Source organism: Corvus kubaryi, unplaced genomic scaffold (assembly GCF_017639235.1).
Source record: "Corvus kubaryi isolate FWS band 111438036 unplaced genomic scaffold, C.kubaryi_AGA036_p1.0 37396, whole genome shotgun sequence".
Taxonomy (NCBI): Eukaryota; Metazoa; Chordata; class Aves; order Passeriformes; family Corvidae; genus Corvus; species Corvus kubaryi.
In genome coordinates, this window is record NW_024581135.1 from 11,170,204 (window position 1) to 11,191,064 (window position 20,861).

A 20,861-nucleotide genomic window follows, 5' to 3' on the forward strand; every position below is an offset into this window, starting at 1 on the left:
GATAGGCTGCGACCCGCAGAGCCCCGCCCCCGCCGGGCTGGATTGGGCAGGGAGCGCGTCCCTCTCTGCGTCTCCACCAGCGGGGGCGTCGGAGGCGCCGGCCCGCACGCGGATATGCAAATGACACCCTCCTCCCTTAGGGGAGAGTGCTGGTTGGCGGAGAGAGGCCGCGACCACGCAGCTGTGAGGGGAGGGGGGGCGTGGGGGAGTTGTCGCGTTGGAGACGGCGGGTTCGGCGTTCCAATCCCCCCGCCCTCCCCCGCGCAGTCGGGGAGCCCCCGCGCGGTGGTGAGAGGGGTCGGGGGTGCGTGTGGGTCCCCTCAGAGCTCCCCGAGGGGGCCCCGCGGCCTGGGGGCTTTGCGGCACCGGCGCCGCCGCTCCCGGGGACAGTAGGGGCACCGGGGTGACGCCGGCAGGAGAGGGCACCACTCCCTCTGCCCTTTCCCCGGCTCTGGTGAGGTGAGGCCGCTCCCGCTGCCCGCCCCGTGGGGCCGCGCTCAGGCTGCCCGGCCGGAGGTGCTCCCTGCCGGCAGAGCCGGTCTGGCTGCCCGCGGCCGCGGGAGGGAGCCCGAATGGGGCTCCCTCCATGTTTGTTTCTTTTCTCAGGGGGAGTCCTGCGGCCCGAGGCTTCCAGCTGGTGGTGCAGGAGCTGGAGGTGGGATGGAGTAGTGGCGTGAGGACCCCGCGCCTTAACATAAAAAGGAAAGAGGCTGGAATCGATGGTGGTGTGCGCCTCTGGCTGTTCCCTATGGCAGCCACGGACCCCCAGGTCCTGGCCTTGGCTGCTCAGATCACTGAGAGCAGAGAACAGGACATCCCCCTGCTGCTGCTGAAGTTAAAGGGTAATTAATACCGTTCCTAAAAGAAAAGGATGAGCTAGTGAACTATGGACAGTCCTCCCGTCTGCTTCCTTAAATACAGAAGGTTTTTCTGAAACTCTGTAAGGAAGGTTGATACGGCAGCTTTTCCTGAGTGGCATTTGGCTTGGCAACAATAAGGAGGAGGAGCTGGGGAGCAAATGGACAGAAGTTTTATCTGCCTTTCAGCTGTCGCCCTGATAAAGTAGGCCTTTTCCCTGCTGCTACGGGCAGGGGTCTTACACTTGGTCAAATAATTTCTCCCAGTACTTTTTGGACAGAGAGCCAGGGTGGTTGTCAGTTTTTAAATCTTAACATAGAAACAAGATCATGAGCTCCTGTGTGATTTCCCTGTCTTTCCTTCTGCTATACAGCCACTGCTCATAGGAACAGTTGAAACAAGTCAGGTCCTGTTCTAAATTGAGATTTAATTATAAGGAAGCTATATGTTTCCCAGTGGTTGTGGTTTTATCTAGCCTAGGAAATTCATACAATTCATCCATATCCCAGGTAATGTATGTTTTGCTACTAAATATGTGGAGAGAAAATGGAAGGCTAAGTTTAGCTATCCTTCCCAATTGTCATATAATCTTACAAATGAGTTGTAGCTGCAGCAGCAAAGATTGCTGACAAAATATTTTATGCTGTTGTTAGCACTTTTACAATTACTTTAATCCTGGCTCTGTGTACATATACTCTTCTGACATTTTAGAAAAAGAAAAAAATCTTGCACATCAGAGTCTTATGTTCCTCTTTGTCTCTCTCCTGCTTTCTTCCCACAGGTATTTTAAGTAGTTCTTCCTTAGGATGTGAAGAATCAAATAAAATTAAGCAAGATATATACGATTATGGTCTTACTCAGTACTGCTTGCTGGTCCTTAAGCGAGACCACTCTCAGCTGTGTGGAGCCTGGGCTACTGCTGCCCAGCTAGCAGAGATACTAAGGTAAAAAAAGAAAAGCTGAGAAGTTTTCCTCTAGTTTTCTTTCTGCCCTTTCATCTTGCTCTTTCTCTTTTCAAGCTGTAATACTTTGGCTCCCATCTAGAACAAGGCTTGTTGTTCAGGAAAGGCCAGGGTTAAAGTGCGGGGAGCAGTCAAGAGCAGAGGGGTCAGGCATAGCCTAATTGGTCCTGTTTAATTCATTTGCATTGTGTTTCATTGAGCTGGGGGAACTGTATGGTGGGAACAGGGTTTATGTTGGCTTTACCTTCTTTTGTGGACAGTACTCACCAGTGCAACAGTTCTTACCCAGTAATTATGTAATTCTGAATTGTAGTTATTTAAAAAGGTTTGTTTGCTTAGATTTCATCTTGAAAAGTCTTCAGCCTGATTGACTCACTGCTCAGCTTGACTGTATTTAAATATTTATTTAATATACCCATTTTAAGTATTTACATTTTTAAATATAATAGATGACACAGTTCATACAGATTAGATAACTGATGTAGTGGTGATGGCATTGTACATAAGAGAACTTTAAACTCAACCCCCCAGTGAGCCAATCTCAATTTTAAATGTCAGGAAAAAGAATACATTTAAAATTTTCCTCAAGTTGTATTTAGTTTTGGCTTAACTAGGGAGCAAAATTCTAAGGCATGAAGTAATTATGTGACCATATGTTATTTATGCCATATCTGCAGTATGAAGTTTTAATGCAAGGAATTTTAGTAAGGGATGCAAGAGTTATCACCAGAGTAGTGTGATACTTAAATCATCCCTTATAAGCTGTTTCAGTTGCAGAGAATACTGAAATTTATTTTAGTTGTAAAAATGTCCTTTTGTAACTAGATGAATCTCAGCTTCATGCCTAGAATTTGTTTTCCAAGGGCTTTGGCAGACATCTTTATGTGTGTGCTTTCCCAAAAAGCTAACATAGCCTAGATAAGATATCAGAATGCAAAATTCATAAAAAGTCAGGAAGACTCTTTTGTTGCACTGATATCAGTGCCGAGTGCAGAATTGAAACAACTTACCAGTTGTAAAACATGCAGTTTCTTGTAAAAAGTCTTCCAGAAACAACCGACGTGTTGTGGTGAGTAAAATAAGAGAGCTGAGATCTGAGGAACTGATTTCTAGCCCACATGTCTTCCCCAGTTAGAGAAAAGTTGTAGGCAGGCTCGCTGAAGGTTTTGTGGTATATTTTTTTATACATATTTTCACTGCCTGATGTGCACTCTCTTCATCATCAGGCTTCCTTTATAATTTTCTTTTCTACCTTTCTATTTTGCCTTTTTTTTTGCTTCTTTATGACCATCAGAGCACTTCCCTAGAATATGAAACAAGCCTGAACAGATTCTTTGAAGCTGAAGGAGAAAGTGCCTTGGATATGTTTTTAACTGAGAGATGCCGTAATAAGTAGTAATATGGTCTCCAACCTGCAAGTGATTGCTCTTCCTTGGAGGCAGCCACCTTGGAGCCAGTCACAGCAGTGAGCTGTTGTTCAGGGGGGAATTATCCCATGGCACTGAAGCATTTCTTTGATGATGTGACATTCATTCAAAGTTGTTCAAACAGTCCTTTGACTATTCAGATTGATTTTTTTTCTTTTTTCTTTTTTTTTTTTTTTTTCCTCCTCTGCAGTCATTGTTGTGTAGGGCTAGAGGTGAAAGAAGATCCTGAGGAATTTTACAAGAAGTTTCTTCCTTCAGCTATAGACAGCCTGCTGGTTTTGGGAAAACGTTTGCAAGCACGATTTATCCGAGCAATCAAGGTATTTAAGTTTCATAGTTAAAGGAGCAGAGAATGCCTGCTAACTTTCTGAGGTCACATATTGGATAAGTAGGATGTTATTCTAGGGACATGGTATTAGGAAACTTTATTTTCCAGAAATTGCAGTAGTTTTTCTTATGCCTTGGAGCTCTGAAGCTGAAATCTGTCATTGTGCAGCATTTGCTCCGTGACTTGTGCAAAGCCACTCTGTTACCATAGGCCTGTTTAGATAGTTTGGCTACTACTTTTCACAAGTTTTAAAGGTAGAGGGAAGAAGTGCAATTACAAGAAGGATTGAAGAATTAGAGCAGTATGAGATGGGAAAAAAAAAGCCCTACAAAAGGCAGCATCCCAGTCATGGTAGTGTCTCAACTTTGCATACCATTAGTTCAGCCTTTGTAATAACTTAGTTCCCACTGATTTTGTTCAGCTTTACAAAAAATGGTTTAGGAAGTATTAAGATTTTAAATCAGATTTGCTGAAGTTTATTTTGTCATTCAATTTCTGCTGCATAATTGGCAAAAAAATACCAAGAATGCTCACTGCTTCTGAACTTGCACATGGAGAATACCAAAGGCAGACTTCATTAATTTATAGATTTAAGCACTTTCTCAAATTTCCCTCCTTTTTTGTGGTGAAGAAGGGTTTTGCCTGGCTAGGTTCCCTCATGCTTCTGAAGCATTGCAAGTTCTAGAATCAGAAGGAAAAAAAACCCCAACAAACAAAAACCCGTGAGTAATTTAAATAACCAACTTCATGGATTCTGACAGTTTCTTTTAATATCCCCATTTCCCCATATTATCTCATTTCTTGGCCCACTGGCTTCTTGCTCTTAGTCAAAGTTTTCCTACAAAGTATTGTGATAGACACCACAAACAATAAATTCTCAGAAAGCACCAGTGCAATGACATGGTTTCTGTTAGTCCAGTACTTGAGAAGTGCGTGTAGTGCTTAAGGAGGAAGCTTCCTAAATGACATCCCAGGAGACTCTTATCCACAATATGTAATTTCCCCTATACTTTCTTATTATGTCTCAGCCTACATGCTACTTGAGTCAGGCTTGTGGGCAAAGATTTCTTTTGAATGCAAATCCAGTCTACGTTATAATTAGTACTTTGGCTTTTAAACTTCGTGGTCTCAGAGGTGACTGGGCACCCAGACTTGGTGCTTGCTCAGTGGAATTTTGGAAATCCCACTCTACCAGTGGAGATTTGAAGTTTATTCTGCTCTCTTTTGCTTTTTGTACAAGTCTTTGAAGTCAAGGGAAGTACTGAAATAGCTTTCAGAAACTCACATGTTGCCAAAACACAGAGCAGATAATATCACAGCTGAACTTATTAGTGTTATTTTGTATCTCTCCTTGTCAGTATGGACGAAATACAAAGTTAAACCTTGACTGAGGACTGGGGCTCCAGCAGGGATCTAGGAATAAGCTTCCCAGGGTTTCATTTGTGGAGGCTCAGTTAAGGCTTAATATAAGGCCATGTGCTTTGTAACAGCATTTGTCAGCACTGTGGTACTGTCAAACGCCCCTTTGCTTTTCCACACACCAGGATTTCAGATTTCCAGTAGCCTGTGGCTCACACTTGGAATAAAGACTGGAATGTGCATCTGTATGTGCATTCACATGTTAAAACCTGAATTCCTGCTGGTCATAGGGGAGCACTGGAGCACCTCTGCAGTGAAGAAAGGCTGAGAGAGATGGGGTTGTTCAGTGTGAAGAAGAGAAGCCTCTGAGGAGAACTTGTGTCACCTCCCAGTACCTAAAGGGGCTACAAGAAAGCTGGAGAGGGACTTTTTACAAGGGCATGTAGTGACGGGAGAAGGGGTGATGGCTTTACACTGAAAGAGGGAGGTTTAAATCAGATATTGGGAAGAAATTCTGTGCTGTCAGGGTGGTAAAACACTGGGACAGGTTGCCTAGAGAAGCTGTGGATGCTCCATCCACAGAAGTGTTCAAGGCTAGGCTTGAGCAACCTGGTCTAGTGGAAAGTGTCCCAGCCCATGGGGCTGGAGCGAGATGGGCTTTAAGGTCCTTTCCCACCCTACCATTCTATGATTGATTCTGTGTTTTTTTCCAGTCCAGTGTTATCACAAGCAAGCACGTAACGTAGTCTGTTTGGCAAATAGATCAAATTTCAGCTAAATAGTGGTTTGGTATTTGCTCCCAGACCTCCAACTAGGAGGTGCTGCTGAAGCTTCACCATATCAATTTTCAGGAATCTTTTTCATTTTGACTTCATTAAAGTAATATATTTCCCACTTAGTCCATTCAATCTGTGATGCATATTTGCTGAGCCATTATTTGTCTTCTTATCCCTCCTATGCCATCAAATATTTTTAAGGAGTAAATGAAGCTTTCTCTCTCCTTGTTGTGATTTTTTTTTTTTTTTTCCCAAATGGATGCCTTTTTTTTTTTCAGTATATTCAGATCTTCTTGATTGATCTCTGACCTTAAAGATCTCACAAGCTGGGTTGGTTTTTTTTTTTTTTCACTAGTTCCTACAGTTTAACCAACCTCATTTGGAAATTTGGTGGTTTGGTCTCCAGATTCCTGAGGCATACAAACTTTCCCATGACATCAAGCTGAAGTCCTTAGTGAAGATACATACACGTGTTTTTACCTACTTCTCTTTTGTTTAGGATAAGGAAAAACAAGACTTTTTACACTGGTTCCAAATAGTAACTGATGCCATCTGCTGGCTGTTCGGTGGGCATATTCAACTAGCAGCATGTGGTAAGGGAAATGTCAACCCACAGAACACCTGAACATTTATTTATGGCAGCTACAAGTACCAAGGATCACTCTTAAGCTGATCTCCACCTAGTCTTCTAAATTGGAGTAGATGGTAATTCAGTCTCTCTAAGTAGTTAGCTCAACAGTAATATCTAAAATGGTAAACATCCTCTAAAGGGAAATACTCAAGAGCTCCCCTTCTAGTCTTTCAGAGACAAATATTTAAAGTGTCATCCTGTAATTTCCCTTTGTAAGTCTATACCTTTTAAAAATAGTTTTGGGGTTTTTTTTCCAGTAAGGGACAGTTGATCTTTTCCTGTGTGTGATTAAAATATGCAGAAATTTGACCAGAGTATATTTCTGGGCCTGACGAGTAGATAGAGTTGGAGACAGATTTCTGAAAATTTTGCCATGATGGGAAAGTTTACAAATATCTAGCAAACTTAACTATGTATTTCTAACCAAAATAAGCTTTCATTTAAACTGATGTTAATCACACTGATTTTGAAAAACAGAATTTGGTTTTGTTTCTAGTATTGAACAAAAACCTAAGGATCATAAGATGTGTAACTAAAACCACACATGGTCAAAAAAATTACTGAATATGTAGCTAGAGATACACTAGGATAAAAAAGATGGTGCTTTAATGACATCAGTGGACTTGAATTAAATAACCTGGGGTAACAAACTGCCAAGGTGGAGGTCCGTAACCTTTTTGGATATTGTTGCCCCAGTGTTAATTCCACTATTGTTGTAAAAAAAGGGTACTAGTGTAACATGAAGGGGTTTAAAGCTTTCATTCCATTGCATCAGTGTCTGAGGGATGTCCAAAGGCAGAAAAAACAGGGTTCAGCATGTTTTTTGGATGTTGAAGTAGTTATCTCAGTAAGTTTCAGTATAAGAATTATAAATGAAGGAATTTGTTCCAGAAACAGTGTCTGGTTTTACTTGCTATGGCTTATGACAAAGTTAATTTGTTTTATGGTATTTTCGAGTCTGGTTGTAATTGCATGATTTCTTGTTTGCTTGGTTTTGGTTTTTTTTTTCAGTACTGCAAAATGGTCGCTTCCTACAGTTGTTAATAACAGATGATGTTGAAACAGGAATTATAATGATGTCTGTGTTACACAATATTTTGAGGATCAATAGGTTAGTTGTTTTCATATCATTATTTTTCTTGATAATAAATATAAAAGGTAGTTTGTTACTGCTTGGTAAAATAATTTTTTTTCATATACAAGCATTGTTCTGTTTTATTGTTTGGGTTTTTTTTTTTTCTCTAGTCTTTGTTGTAGAAATTGAAAACATTAAAGAGCTAGGTTTTTAGTGTTCTTAAATTGAGGAAGTGGTAATTGGCTGATTGAAACAGTAGTACTGCCTGGATTAGATTCCTGCTCCAGCTAGCTGGGCATCTTGGCTTGCTGTATATAGCCTGACATAGCTAAAAATAAGTCACTGTTAAAAAGCTCATGTTTTTTAGTGAACACTTCTGTCCCCCTCCTCTTTTTTTTCCTTTCTTATTTTTAAAGTTCTGTCTTGCTTCAAGTTGAAGAAGAGACCCTTCACTCTGTTTTGGATGAACTTGTTTACAAGCTTTCCTCTACCACCAATCCTGCTGTAGGAAGTGCTGCCACAAAACTGCTGTTGTTGGTGGCAAAACTTTGCAAACAGCTTGTGCAGTTACTCACAGCTCGCTACAAAGGTTTGTAAACATGCATGGGACCAATTACTGAGCCTCCTCTTACATTCCCCGTGAAAATAAAAAGACAGGTTTCCCATTGTGGTTCAATAACTCTCCAGTACAGGTGGAAACTACAGTGCTGTGTTGCTTTGGTTTTTTTTTTCCCTTCTATTCATTTTCATTGCAGTTTAAGGTACCACTCCTCTTTTTGTTTCCTAGATTTATTTTCTTCTGCATATTGAGGACTCTGCATGTGGCAGCTTGTCTTTTAAAGCTGTTGTTTGTCACTTCCAACCTGATGGGCTTTACTTCTTTCTGTTTCCCTGTGCAGGTTGGTTATTGAGGAATCCGCTGGCAGGGTGCCTGTACTGCCACAGTCAGAGAGCCCTGTGTCACATCTGCCACAGTGCTAAGGCTCCCTAATCCAGAATATGAAAGTTTTACTTAGATAAAGTAAACCTTTTGACCCTGGCTGCTGCAGTGACTGCTCATCTGATAAGGGGCTGTTTAGTTATCCAGGAGCTGTCTTTTGATATCCAAGTAATTGGAATGAACTCTTTCGAAGAATTAATGAAATGAGTTTATCATTTTGTCTTGATGCCTTCAGATGATGAGGCTGAGTATGTATATAATTTGTTCCATGTTTTTCATTCTTTAATCAGGTGCCCCATTTAATGCTTCTGTCTCTAGCCTAGCAGGGAGCTCCAGGAAACCCCTTTGTACACTATCATGCCCATGGAGACTAGGGAAGAGGCATAATGTTTGCCAGGTCTTTTATATTCTGGATGTTATTGTTGGTCAAAACTACCTGTGAGCAGCCTCAATCTGTTAAAGACAAGGACATTAAGAAGAGGGAGTGCTAGGCAAAAATGCCCAATTCCCCTTTTTTGCATTTGTGCTGACTACTTATTATACAGTACCAGCCAGATAAATTTCTGGACCAGGTGAACAGCTTTGCCACCTTTTTGCCTACAGAACTGAGAGGAGGGATTCCTTATAGTATGGAATTAAGAATAGTGTGCCTAAGGCTAGTATCACATTGTAGATTCTTGGGAAGCTGCTGTGATGGTCTGATCATCCCAGCTGTAGAATGCTGGTTTGTCTAAAGAGGTGCAAATCTCCATCAAAGGATGCTTTATTTTGCTCTAGAATCACAGTATGCCACAGTCATTTAGAAACTCTTCATCTGTCTCCTGTACGTTTCATCTTTCCACTAAGAAAAGAAAAAGAAATTACTTTTTTACTCTAGTTTTTTTTTAAGTTAGAATCCTTCTGTTAGTTTTAACTCAGGCTTTGGAATCCTTTAGAGATTTTGAGGAATAAAAGCAACAAAGAAAGCATTACAGCCTTTCTACCATCTGGCCATTGAAGTCCCTTGGCTTCACAGTGGCTCAGAGCTGTCAGCAGTGTGAGGTGCTTTGGTGTGACCTTTGCCAGTGAAGGCAGCCTGCCAGAGGTGAGGGCATCTCCAAGACCAGCACAGTCAGGTTTCCAGGAGGGCCTGGCCTTTTGTCTGCATGGGTTGACACATCTGTGAGACACATTTGAGGTATTCCCTGTCAGTAGCCAAAAGGTGCATATGGCTGTGTAGTCTGTACAGAGACTGGCAAATGGTTGTGTCAGACCCGCAGCACTTCTCTTGTGTAGCTTAGCTCCCTGCTTTTGCAGGGCTCAGGCAGCCTTGGGCACTCACTGACTCCATTTACACTCCTGCCTGTCTCTCTCCTGAAGTGTTTAACTGTCGTTGTCTTTCCAAAATGGTGCACATGGTGCCACAGAGGTGCCATTTCTGTGTGCTCCAGATCCTGTAAGTACATGTGAGTGTTGGAGTTGCCCAGTGTATGAATATGCTTATGGACAATGATTTGAAGATGGAAAAGTTACTTGAATCTGCAGTTCAGAAGGCGAACACGTGCCTACTTCCTGCCCTCCTTCCCCTTCCCTCCAACTCTCTGCAGAGCCCTTAGGCTCTGGGATTTGTCTGATACAAACATTTTAGCACATGTGTGTGTTGTGGGGGAGTACAAGTGTGCTTTTTAGCTACTGCAGATCCAAAAAGCTGTTTTGTCTCATGGATTGGATGCACTCAGAGTTAAACTATGCTGTACAGATAAGACATCAAACAATTCCAGTTAGAAATAAATAAAATAGATAATGAAAAATATGAGAAGAGTGTTAATAACACCCAGCACTTGTGTGGTGCTTTGAATTCTTTTTATTACCTTAAAATGACTTACTGATAAGACACTGAAAGTACATTGGCAATTTGACTGCCAGTGGTATAGACACAATACTGCCTTGGACATACAAAATCACTTGATAATACTTCTCTGTGATAGTTGGAGCATCAGATATTCTTTGATAAGATTATGCATTGACACTTAAAAGATGGCTCATGCTGTTCAGCCCTCATGCTCCTTTGCACATAGAATCACATTTGATTTGTTGACTTGCAGTTTGTTACTTTAAAAGCCTGAAAAGAAAAATTCACCTTAGTGAACTAGCTACTTCTCTTTTTCTTAGGATTAAAAGGGCTTTTAAGTAAACAGTGGACTGGCAAAGGATTTGACAGGGAGCTCAATCAACTCTTGGACCTGCTATATTTGGAACAATCCAATGGAAAAGGAGAAATGCAGGTGAAGTTTAATGAGACTTTCAGATGTGAAATCCTATTTACATGTGATTTGTGTATGTTTAGAATGGATTTACTATATCACTTTGTAGACACTTTTTAAAACTTGTGTTATTATTTCACTATGTTAATTTTTTAATTACCTTTTAAAATTTATTTTATTGTGGTTTTTTAAAACATCAAGAAATTGCTCAGTCATTAAGATATGGGACTGTGACTCAAGAGACTGACTTTCTGTGCAGATTCACCATAGATTTCAATATAACAATGGGGCAAAATAATTTATTTTTTTGCTAACTGTAAAATTAAAATAACTGCATCTGCTTTTCTGACATCAGTGTTATAAATTTAGATCTCTGAATTCTAGGCAGCATTTACATAGAGCTAAGTCATATGCAGAAAATGTGCAGTAAGAACACCACCTGGACTATGTTCCCAATAAGAGACAATGTGTGTTTCATGATCATCTTAAAAAAATTTTACATGCAGGTTTCTCAGAGACAATACTTTAAAGAAAATCAGAGTTATGTTTGCTGAGACCTGCTTTCATCTCCAACAGAGCAGGGTGTTTTGTGTTAGTTTGTTTGTGAGGTTTTTTTAAATCCATTTAAGAATGGAATTGATTTTTTTTTTCATGTTTGCATTTCAGTGACTTCTGATCATACTGCAAATGTAACATTTTTCCTGCTGCTCTTTCTCCAAACTTGTCTTTCTGTCCTCTCTAGTGTAGGTGTTTTGATTGAATCACCATCTGAAATATCAAGTGCTTCATGTGTTTTAAATACAAATTTCTAATATTGATTATATATATGGGGGTTTTTGTGTGTATGTGCTGTAGATTCATTTGTTTACCACAGAGAGCATCAATACAGGTGATCAGATTAGCTGCTTTTGGGGCAAGTATGGAGTTCATGATAATAACTGTCTTGTAAGACTTTAAATTCCCCAATTTGATGCATTTTAAAACTGATGGGGTTTGGCCAAATGTTGAGATTGTCCAATTATGCAAGCCATAATAAAGTGTTTTCATATGCTTAGAAAATATTCTAACAACTGCTTTATTAATTTCAGAAGCAGCATCAAGCAGCTTGTATAATCCAGGCTGCGTGGCGGGGATTTCAGACAAGGAAAAGGCTGAAAAAGCTACCCCAAGCAGTGATCACTTTACAGAGAAGCTTCAGGTAAACAGCATGGCTTTGTGAAAAACGGTAAAGAATAGAATCTAGTAAGAAGGTTTGGGTTGGGCTGGGTTTTCTCAAGTTACAAAGGGGCAGGAAAAATTCAGGTCATCTAATTCAATGTCCTGTTTGAAGTAGGCCCAGCCTCAAAATGGGATCTGGATGCTCAGGGTCATATCCTGTTTTGGTGGTCTCCAAGGATGGAGATCCTACCATGTCACTTGATCCCTTTCTTTGTGCTAGGTGATTTGCCTTGGGAAGAATTCTTCCATTACAGGCAGTGGGAATTTCCTTGTTGCACTCTTTATCACTGCCTCTTGTCTTTATTCTGAGCACCCGCATGAGTCTAGCTGTGTCTGCTCTATAATACTTCTTTAGGTAGTGAGAGACAGATTTGCCTTCTTTTAGGCTAAACACACCTTGTCTGTCCTTATATATCCTACGTTCTATGGCCCTAATTGTCTCTGTTTGGACAGTGTCTATCCCTCCCATTTGTCAGTATTGGGCTTCCATTGGGGGGCCCAGTAGAGTGTGACCAATGCTCCAGGTTTGCCAAGTAAAGCCAAATAATCTTCCCATTAAGCTGTAGCCTTTGTTCCTGCAAGGGCTCACTACTGGCTCATGTCCAGCCTGTTCCCCCTTTGCAGTGGAGTTGCTGTCTGGGTAGTTGGTGCCCAGCCTGTGCTGGTTCATGAGGTTATTTTGTACCAGGTGTAGAATTTCCCATTTGAACTTCATGTGGCTTTTATTGAAGCATTTTCTGTGTTTGTGGAGGTTTCTCTGAGTGTCAGCCCTGCCCTGCATGGGAGACTGTGGTGACAGCCTTGGTAAAGTCAAGGAAAATGACATCCACTGCTTTCCCCTCATCCACAGAGCCAGTCATCACAGAATGCAATTCAGCTGGTCAAATCTGTTTTGCCTGTGATAAGTCTATGCTGGCTGTTCCCATTCACTTTCCTGTCCTTCCTGGATATAGCTTCCCTGAGAACTTGTTCCCATGTCCCAGGCCCTAAGTTTGGGCTGACCAAATGTTCCTTCATTGAAGATGCCTTTTTCCAGTCAGCTGTTATTTCTCAAACATAAAGGTAATGTAATGCCAATACGAGCTTTTTCACTGCAGATTTTTTTAGCAGAAACATCCAAACAATGTGCTTTTTCAGCAGTACCAAGCTGCCACTTCTGGTGCCAAAAGCTCCAACTGTCCCTTTCCCAGCCGCCAGACTTCTCCATGGAAAAAACTTACTTTTGTGATGCTTTCATGTTTTCTGTGTAAAAATTTGTGGCATATGGAAAACTGAAAGTGTGGCATACTGTGGCATGGGATCACACTAAATAGCACTAGAAGATGATATACTGGTGGTAGGACAGTTAACTGATTCACAGTTAACTTGACACAAAATTGTAAATTATATTGGAGCTATCCTGGAGCTTCCACATGCCAGAGTGCTGCAGAAACCAAGGCCCATAGTGCTTGCTCAGTGTTGTGCTTTCAAGACCTTGTTCTTCATTAATTTTTTAAATCTTTGGCTCTCAGAAGTAGAGTCACTTCAGTGACCTAGAAATAGTATCCTCTGCCTTGGAGCAGCACAGAAGAAGGAAGCTATGTAAATAATGCTTGTCTCACTTGAATAAGATTTCAGCAGTAATGTTAGCACCTGTTAGGCTAGCTCTTTTGAGAAATTTAGTGTGAATCTAATGTAGGTTAAGGGATCTAAATCAAGTGCAGACTCCACAGCAGGTTTTTCAAACTTTTTTTGCATGTTGATCATTACTGTGTCAAAAGTAGATCTTAGAAATCATTGTCAAATTACATTGCATTGTGACCAAAGTAAGACAAAGCAAACATTTATGCTTTATTGTCTAGACTGGCCTTAAGAGGTTATTGGACTATCTAAGGTGTAATCTTTAAATTCTGAAAGGTTTGCAGCGGCAAAGCAGTGTGTCTGTTGAGGGCTACTGATCACCACACTTTTGTGCTGCAGTCAGGCATCCTTGTCACTCCTTTGTACTCCTTGAAGTAAATATTCCTTATACACTTGAAGCCAATATTCCTTCCCTCATCAGGCACCTTGCAAGCCTGCAAGCCAAACTCATAACCCAAAAAATTTGGATGATGGGCTCAGACATAACATGGAAAAGCAGCAGTGAAAGGGTGGTGTGGCTATCAGCAGCCACCAAGCTGCTTGACTCCCTTGTGTCGTATTTTCAATATTGTAAGCATTAGTGTGTGCCTTTTAAGTAGTTATGGAGTCATTTGAATGGACTTTTGAAAGTGTTTGTTTAATATTGAGAGGAATGGAAACGTACAGTGTTCATGGCTCACTCAGTGCCAGTGTACTGAGCAAATACAGTAACTGTCCAGTGCCAGTATTGGTTTTCTTCTAGGTCAAAACATTACACTGAAAAATAGTGTTTGGAATATTGTAAACATGAGTTTTTAAGAGGACTTTTTAACTTTTAGCAGTCAGGTTCTGGTTATGTTCACAGATTTATTTTAGAATAAGTGTGGTTAAATAGTGCTGAGACTGAAACTCCAAACTTTGCTCACCTGCAGCTGCAGAGGAAGATCTTAAACTCTGCAAGTTATAAACTTTTAAACTGTGGTTTCAGAAATATCTCCTCAGTGAATGTTAAAGCCTGCAGTCTCTCCTTGAAGCTAGTTCACTGTTACATAGCTAATTGTAGGATATTTAAAATGGCAATAATTTTTATTAATAATGCATCAAAAATGAAACCATTTTACATTTCTAAAGAGATGACCAGAGGGAGGCTGCTCTGTGCCATGAACTGCTGAAGGAAGCTTAGATCTTACTCTGTGTGTGTTTTACTTTAGCTCAGAGGCAGTTCCCTGTCACGGTGTGGTCTCGTGCAAACAAATACATCTATCATTAGGAGAAACAGAGGATGAAGACCATATGTTTTGCAGACTACATAGGAAAGAATCAGTATCAAAGAATCATTTAAATACCTGACAGACACTCTTGGTTTCACAGATGTGCATCTGAGAAGTTCATGAAACATTTCTGTAGTTTTCAACGTAGTGAAGCTGATTAAAAATCGATGGGCAAAATATTAATAGTTTTATCAAGAAAATGACACCAGAAGTCCTGTTTGGTCCTGTGACTTCATTCTCCTAACAAATATAATATTTGGATTAAAATATTAATTACCTGAATTAAAATTGTAAAAATTTACAGCTCTAATTTGCAGAAATGTGTGGGCTGAAAACCTTTAATTTCCTTGAAATCATTCTGATATAATCACATGTATCATGATCTGTCTCTGTAGGTAGGTGTATGGGCACACCTCAAGTCTGCATTACAGTTGTAAAAGAATTATGGTCTGTCAGATTGTGGTGTAGGCTTTTTTGTCTGTTAGGGTCAGATCTTTAAATCCAGAGCATCTCTTTTACGCAACATCTTTCATCCCAATCTCTCTCTAACCAGTTAAAAAGACTGAAGAGAAATTATGGTTGGTGGAAAAATTATAGCTCAATTTATACGAGTGATGGGAAACACACAAATAGTTCAGTAGTACTGTGAGTCTAAAGGCATGTACCATGCAGCAATAGCAAAATTGCTGGACATTAGTTCTAGTCTGTGGACATTTTCCTCCTCTAGCATCCCTTATAACTCTGCTCTGTCCATTGGTTTTCTTTCCTAGTGCTTAAAGCACTTCTTTCATTGTCCCCAGAAAAGTGCTAGAGGAGAGCAGGATGCAGGGCTGTGGGCCCAGTGGGAGTACTCAGGTCCTAAGTGGGGAAGTGATTTTGCTGCAATAGGAACAGAGAAGTCCCCTTGTTACCTTGTTGTGGGGTAAAGTTGTACATTCTCAGGCCTTAACCTGCTAATGGGGTTGGGTCCATGGGGATGAGAAGGGCAGTGAAGGGAGGGAGAGTCTTAGCTCACACCTTCTCATACTTCACTGAGAGCATGGCCAAGTGATCTCACAAATTACTAGTATTGATACATAAGTATGTAAAGTATTTATATGTTAGACTCTACATAGATATGTTGCTATGTATATAACTGATGTACATGTTATTAGCTTAAACACGCCAGGGCCAGTTGCAGAGGTTTTCAATTGTCTCATCTGTGAAACATCTGCTGCGGCTTTTTGAGTGCAGAGCAGGGCAACATCCTAACATCAAATCTAGAACAGATCAGGAGGAATTTGCAAGAAAATTCTTTCATAGTGTTCTCTTAACAAAGCTGATGGAGCAAATCTGTCAGTCTGTATTTCCTGGAGAAAAAAAATCCCTCCAAAATTAAGAAGTGAGGTTTGGCAGCCAAAATTCTGATCTAGTTTTGCAGTCACTACAGAAATAATGATATGTATTATGGGAAGCGGGTGCCATGCATGCTGATGGATGGACTGGAAAAGGTGCATGCTGGAGCAGATGGCTAATGTTGCTTTACCTCTGCCCCAGATGATGGACTCAAAATTTTTGTTCCAGTTCATTCTGGCTGTGAATGTCCCATCATTCCCTTCAGGGTTTTTGGAACTTTATCCTAAGTAAAGATTTATACTTTGATTTCATAGAGTGGTTCAGAGTTTTTCATGACTATAGATAGCGTGGTAATTTGTTAGTTTGCAGGAGACTTCTCATTGCTTGGTGTCATTCTGCAGCCAACAGCTGGCATAGCAGAGTGTTTTGTGGATTTTCTTTCTTGATGCTGGACCACTTAACACAAATAAAAAGAGAGATACTTTAAAGAAATGTACAGCTTAAGGTAATTGTTAATGATTTTTGTATTGCAGAGCTAAACGGGAACAGGAGCTGCAGCATTTAACAAAACAGAAGGAAGATGAAGCTCTAAAACTGCAAATGCAACTTCAGAGACAGAGGGCCATGAGACTCTTCCATGAACGACAGCTGGCCTTACTGGAAGTTGTCCATGCCAGTATGATTGATATTAAACTATAGCAGAAGATTAAACTGTAGGGGACTCCTTAGGAACAATTTCCCCAAATCTATTTCCTAATCTTGCATGTCTGTTTGCACTGTAGTCTTATTGTCTCTTCTCCTCACCCAGTTATCTGAAAGAGAATGTGCTAATTCCCCCAGGGCTCAGTAACTACTGATCAAGATCTGCTGCCTTCAAAATGGTGCAGGGGAAAGGGAGAGCCAGTTTTCTTGTGTTACAAAGCTCCATTGTAGCTATGATCTGCAAGACTTGGCCAACAGCTGGCAGACCTTGGGGGCTTTTAACTGAGAGCACCCAAGTTTTTTGGTACTATCTAGTTTGATGATTAACGATGTTAATTGTTAAGAGAACCCAACCTACAGTCTTGTAACTGGGTTTTTGTTACCTTTGTAGGTCAGGTGAATAAATACATGGAGGAAATGGAGGAGAAATCAGCATTAACTATCCAGAGATTCTGGCGAGGGTATAGAGCAAGAAGAATTTTTCATCAGCAGAAGCAATCTCTTAAGGAGTATAAGGCAGCTGTCATCATTCAGAGAGCTGTAAGTATTTATACTTTGTTCTAATAGTAGATAGGACTGAGCAGATTATTGTGAAGCCTCATAAAACCCTGTTCATTCTCTTACTGTCAATGTAGCCATAATTTATTAAAAAATTACTCAAGGGGTGATAGTCTAGAGCCACAAGTTGCTTTAAAGGGTTAAACCTTGTATGGGCTATAAAGCCTAATACAGTCATGAACTAAAATATAAAAGCTGCTTCTTTGAAACTCAGGCTTGGAATGTCACCATACTACAAATGAGTCAGTAACTTACTACGAGTGTTGTTACTTATTATTTAGTGTTCATGCTGACCTTGTGAGTTGTCTTTTCAGCATCATAGCTGCATTTAGGCTCTAGCAGATGCAGTGCTAAAACACTTTTCTTTTGCTGATCAATTACAAACAAAGCAGGAAGACAAACCTTCTCTCTGTGATTGTCATATTCTCATATGTTCCTTACAAAGGCTTGTAAATTCTTGGAGAAACGAAGAAGGAGGAGACCTCTCTCTCCTTGGAAAGAGCCCAAGGGACTGACTGATGAGCAGAGACTAGCTTTGCAGCAGAAGGTGGATGACTACATCAAATTGCATCCGGTCTGTTTCTTAGTCATTTCATAATTTGCATTAATGATGCAACATAAAATACTGTAGGGATGAAATATATTCAGCTTCATAAATTCTGATCAAAATAATCCATTTGAGGTATGTATGTATTAACCCTGCTTGTTTGACAGCAAGACGCTAGAATATTGGGGATTTTAACCATTAATCTAATAAAAAGTGTGAAAGCAAACTGTAATTGGAAAATTTGTATACATGATGATGGATAACTTTGGAGAGAGTTGCAGAGGAAGCAAAATTATGAAGTTAACAATTAAGAACAGCATTTGCCTTCCTTGTTTTGGCATTATTCTTCCCCCAAAAGTTTTAAAATAACTAGCTCCTAAGGGTAACAAACTGTTACTTTCCTCCAGGCTTCCCAAATGTCAGAAGAAATGAGTAAAGAATTGCATATGCAGGCTCAGGCACAGCTGGCACAGTTCCTGTTGAGGAGCAGGCTGGATCAGAGAGCAGCGCAGCGGAGAGAGGCTTTACTGGCTCAGGTCAACACCGACGTGGAGCTGCTAATGAGTATGTGACTGCTCTGATCATGGCTTTGATTACCATTTGGATTAAACCAATTTAGAGGGAAAATTAGAGTGAGCAGTGGTAAAGCCTCATTTCAAAACTGAAATATCTTTCTTCATTTGCCATATGCCTTATCTTGAGATTCAGACTTTATTAGAGATTATCCAAGTGCTGCTGTAGGTTAAGTATACACACCTGTTTTTCAAGGAGCATCTTACTCTTCTTCTGAAAGTGTCTCTCTGATATGTTCACAAGAAAAGCAATGGCACTGTAACAGACATTAGAATTTCTTCAAAGGGGGTCTCACACAACATATTCACCCACATTTTTTTGCTTTGGTTTGTTTTCTTGTGTTGTAAGTAAGCTGCTGGTTAAAGCACTCTCACCCCTTCCAGATAAAGAGGGAAATCTTTGAGCTGTGAATTCCATGTTTTCATTTTATCTGGCCTGGCTTTAGGTGAAACAGAATTCCCTACTGTGCTGTCTTAATCCCAGACAAGTGGCTGCATGAAAGAATGAGAGTAGCAAACTGCAGCCGCCAGAGAGCACCCAAGCCGGGCCGAATTCAGCAAGTTACTGAATTCCATTATTTAGTCTGTCACGTGCTGTGTCACTGCAGCTCATCACTCCCTGAGCAGGCAAATCAACAACGCACTCTTACACTGTGCTGGGTCCCCCAAGCAGGGAATTCACAGTGCTCCTGCTCCGGAGCAGTGGGAACACCATGCTGATGTCACCCTGTACCAGGAACACTGATCCAGCAGTAGTGACCAGGACATTCTCTGAGGTTATACTTCCACAGGAAGTCATTTTGGTGGATGCCACCACTGCACCTGAAAGAAGTAGTCCATCTTTCCCCTTTCTTCTTTCTGCCCAATGTATTATGTATTTATTTTTATTTGGATTGCCTCTCCAATCAGATTTATGATTTATCATGTAGTCATAAAATTGCGATGCCCGCACAGGGAAAGGAGTGACCTAGGACAGTGGGAAGTGGGAGGGTAGTACTCTTTTTTTTTTTTGTAAATACTCATAAAACCACAAACAAAATACAGAAAACTCTCCTCCTTGTTCTTGCAGATGCTCCAGGTTTAGCAGAGACCACAGAAAAAGATCTTGGTGCCTTTATGAGTCGATCAATCCCTGTAGCTACCAAGGCAAGACAAACCCACAACACTATGCTGAAATACACTCGTTGGCCATGGTGGAAGAAGCTTGGGGATGAGTTTATGGAGGATGATGTAATTCCTGACGATGCCATAAACACAGAACTGGAAACTCTCTTTATTGGAGGAAGGAAATCCTTTTAGGTAACAAGCAGATGAATTTCATATTCAACTAGACTCGTATCTAGCACTATGCACTCACTTGTGTATGCTTTTATAGAAGGAAAACATTTGAAAAAGACCAAAGCCTTATTTTAGTGGATTTTACTTAGTAAGAATCCCTTCTTGTACATCAACAGTTGGGTCCTATTGATTGTGCTGTTGCAAATAGGATTTAAATACTGTATTTGTAAATGAGGGTATTTTGTAATTTGTATCACTTTAAAAGTAAGTTCATAACCTTTGGTTTTTCGGTTATTCACAGTGGGATGCATAAAGAATCAGGCCATTGTAAAAGCCTGGGATTTTAGAGGAAAACATTTTATTGGGTGATATGCTTTGAAATAGAGATGGATCCAGAACAAACCAAGACACCAGTAAGAAATCAAGCAAGCATGAGGGAGGCTGGATGCTTTCTTTGTATTCTGCCTCCCAGAATAGCTGTGTCGCCGTTGTACCGGGGATGGTGAGAAGAACAGCACAGAATTCAAGTCCAGGATAAATGGCCGATTTATTAATGAATTAAATCTGTCTTTTATAACTTGGCTTGCAATAGAGGAATGATATGATTGGTCCATTGATCAACTACCTACCAGAGTGATTGGCTGAATGGTATAACACCCATTTCCAAAATATTTTTCCCAGTATACCAAAACACTTCTGCACCTGTGAGATAGTTTACAAAATCTCAAACTGTTTCCCAGCTAGTCTGAGCGAGAAAGGAGACTTTCACAGGCAGCTGTAGAAAGCTAGAAAATTTCTCTGCTAGTTTTTTAGTATCCACATAGCTGTCCTTGCTTCCCCCCTCCGTAGGTTTCCTTTTATTTAACTTTGTCCAGGAGCTCTTTATTCATCTATGAAGGCTTCCTGGTGTCTTTGCCCGCTTCCTTTTTATTGTTATGCATTGCTCCTGAGCTTGGAAAAGGTGATTCTTGAATATTAACCAGCTTTCTTGGGCCCTCCAGGGCTTTGTCCCGGGGTACTCCACCAAGCAGGTCCTGAAGAAGCCAGTCTGCTCTCCTGAAGTCCAGGGCAGTGAGCTTGCTGCGCACCCTCCTTGCCATCCTTGAACTCCACCATTCCATGGTTACTGCAGCCAAGGCTGCCCTTGAGCTTTGCATTCCCCACCAGCCCCTCCCTGTGGAT

General features: G+C 40.8%; 1 protein-coding gene across 2 annotated transcripts; it reads left to right on the forward strand.

Annotated features, from left to right (window-relative positions):
* The first annotated feature begins 133 nt into the window (after positions 1-133).
* On the forward strand, positions 134-20,268 carry IQCB1 (IQ motif containing B1). Of its 2 annotated transcripts, XM_042040846.1 has the most exons (15): positions 134-459; positions 607-842; positions 1,640-1,802; positions 3,438-3,567; positions 6,210-6,303; positions 7,353-7,452; positions 7,833-8,005; positions 10,508-10,620; positions 11,688-11,797; positions 16,556-16,698; positions 17,116-17,264; positions 17,728-17,856; positions 18,237-18,393; positions 19,471-19,700; positions 19,981-20,268. In XM_042040846.1, exons 2-14 carry the CDS (start codon positions 749-751, stop codon positions 19,698-19,700), a joined length of 1,785 nt encoding a protein of 594 aa, XP_041896780.1. In that variant the 5' UTR covers positions 134-459; positions 607-748; the 3' UTR covers positions 19,981-20,268. The 2 variants fall into 2 exon arrangements, with proteins under 2 accessions (XP_041896780.1, XP_041896779.1); XM_042040845.1 differs by having other exon boundaries at positions 135-288; positions 19,471-20,268.
* The last annotated feature ends 593 nt before the right edge of the window (positions 20,269-20,861 follow it).

What these genes read in the sequence shown, in the direction of transcription:
- IQCB1 (XM_042040846.1), top strand. Translation starts at nt 749, where the DNA reads ATGGCAGCCACGGACCCCCAGGTCCTGGCCTTGGCTGCTCAGATCACT. An exon ending in TATTCAACTAGCAGCATGTG is followed by an intron (nt 6,304 to 7,352) that starts GTAAGGGAAATG and finishes TTTTTTTTTCAG; the next exon opens with TACTGCAAAATGGTCGCTTC. An exon ending in ACTGGAAGTTGTCCATGCCA is followed by an intron (nt 16,699 to 17,115) that starts GTATGATTGATA and finishes TTACCTTTGTAG; the next exon opens with GTCAGGTGAATAAATACATG.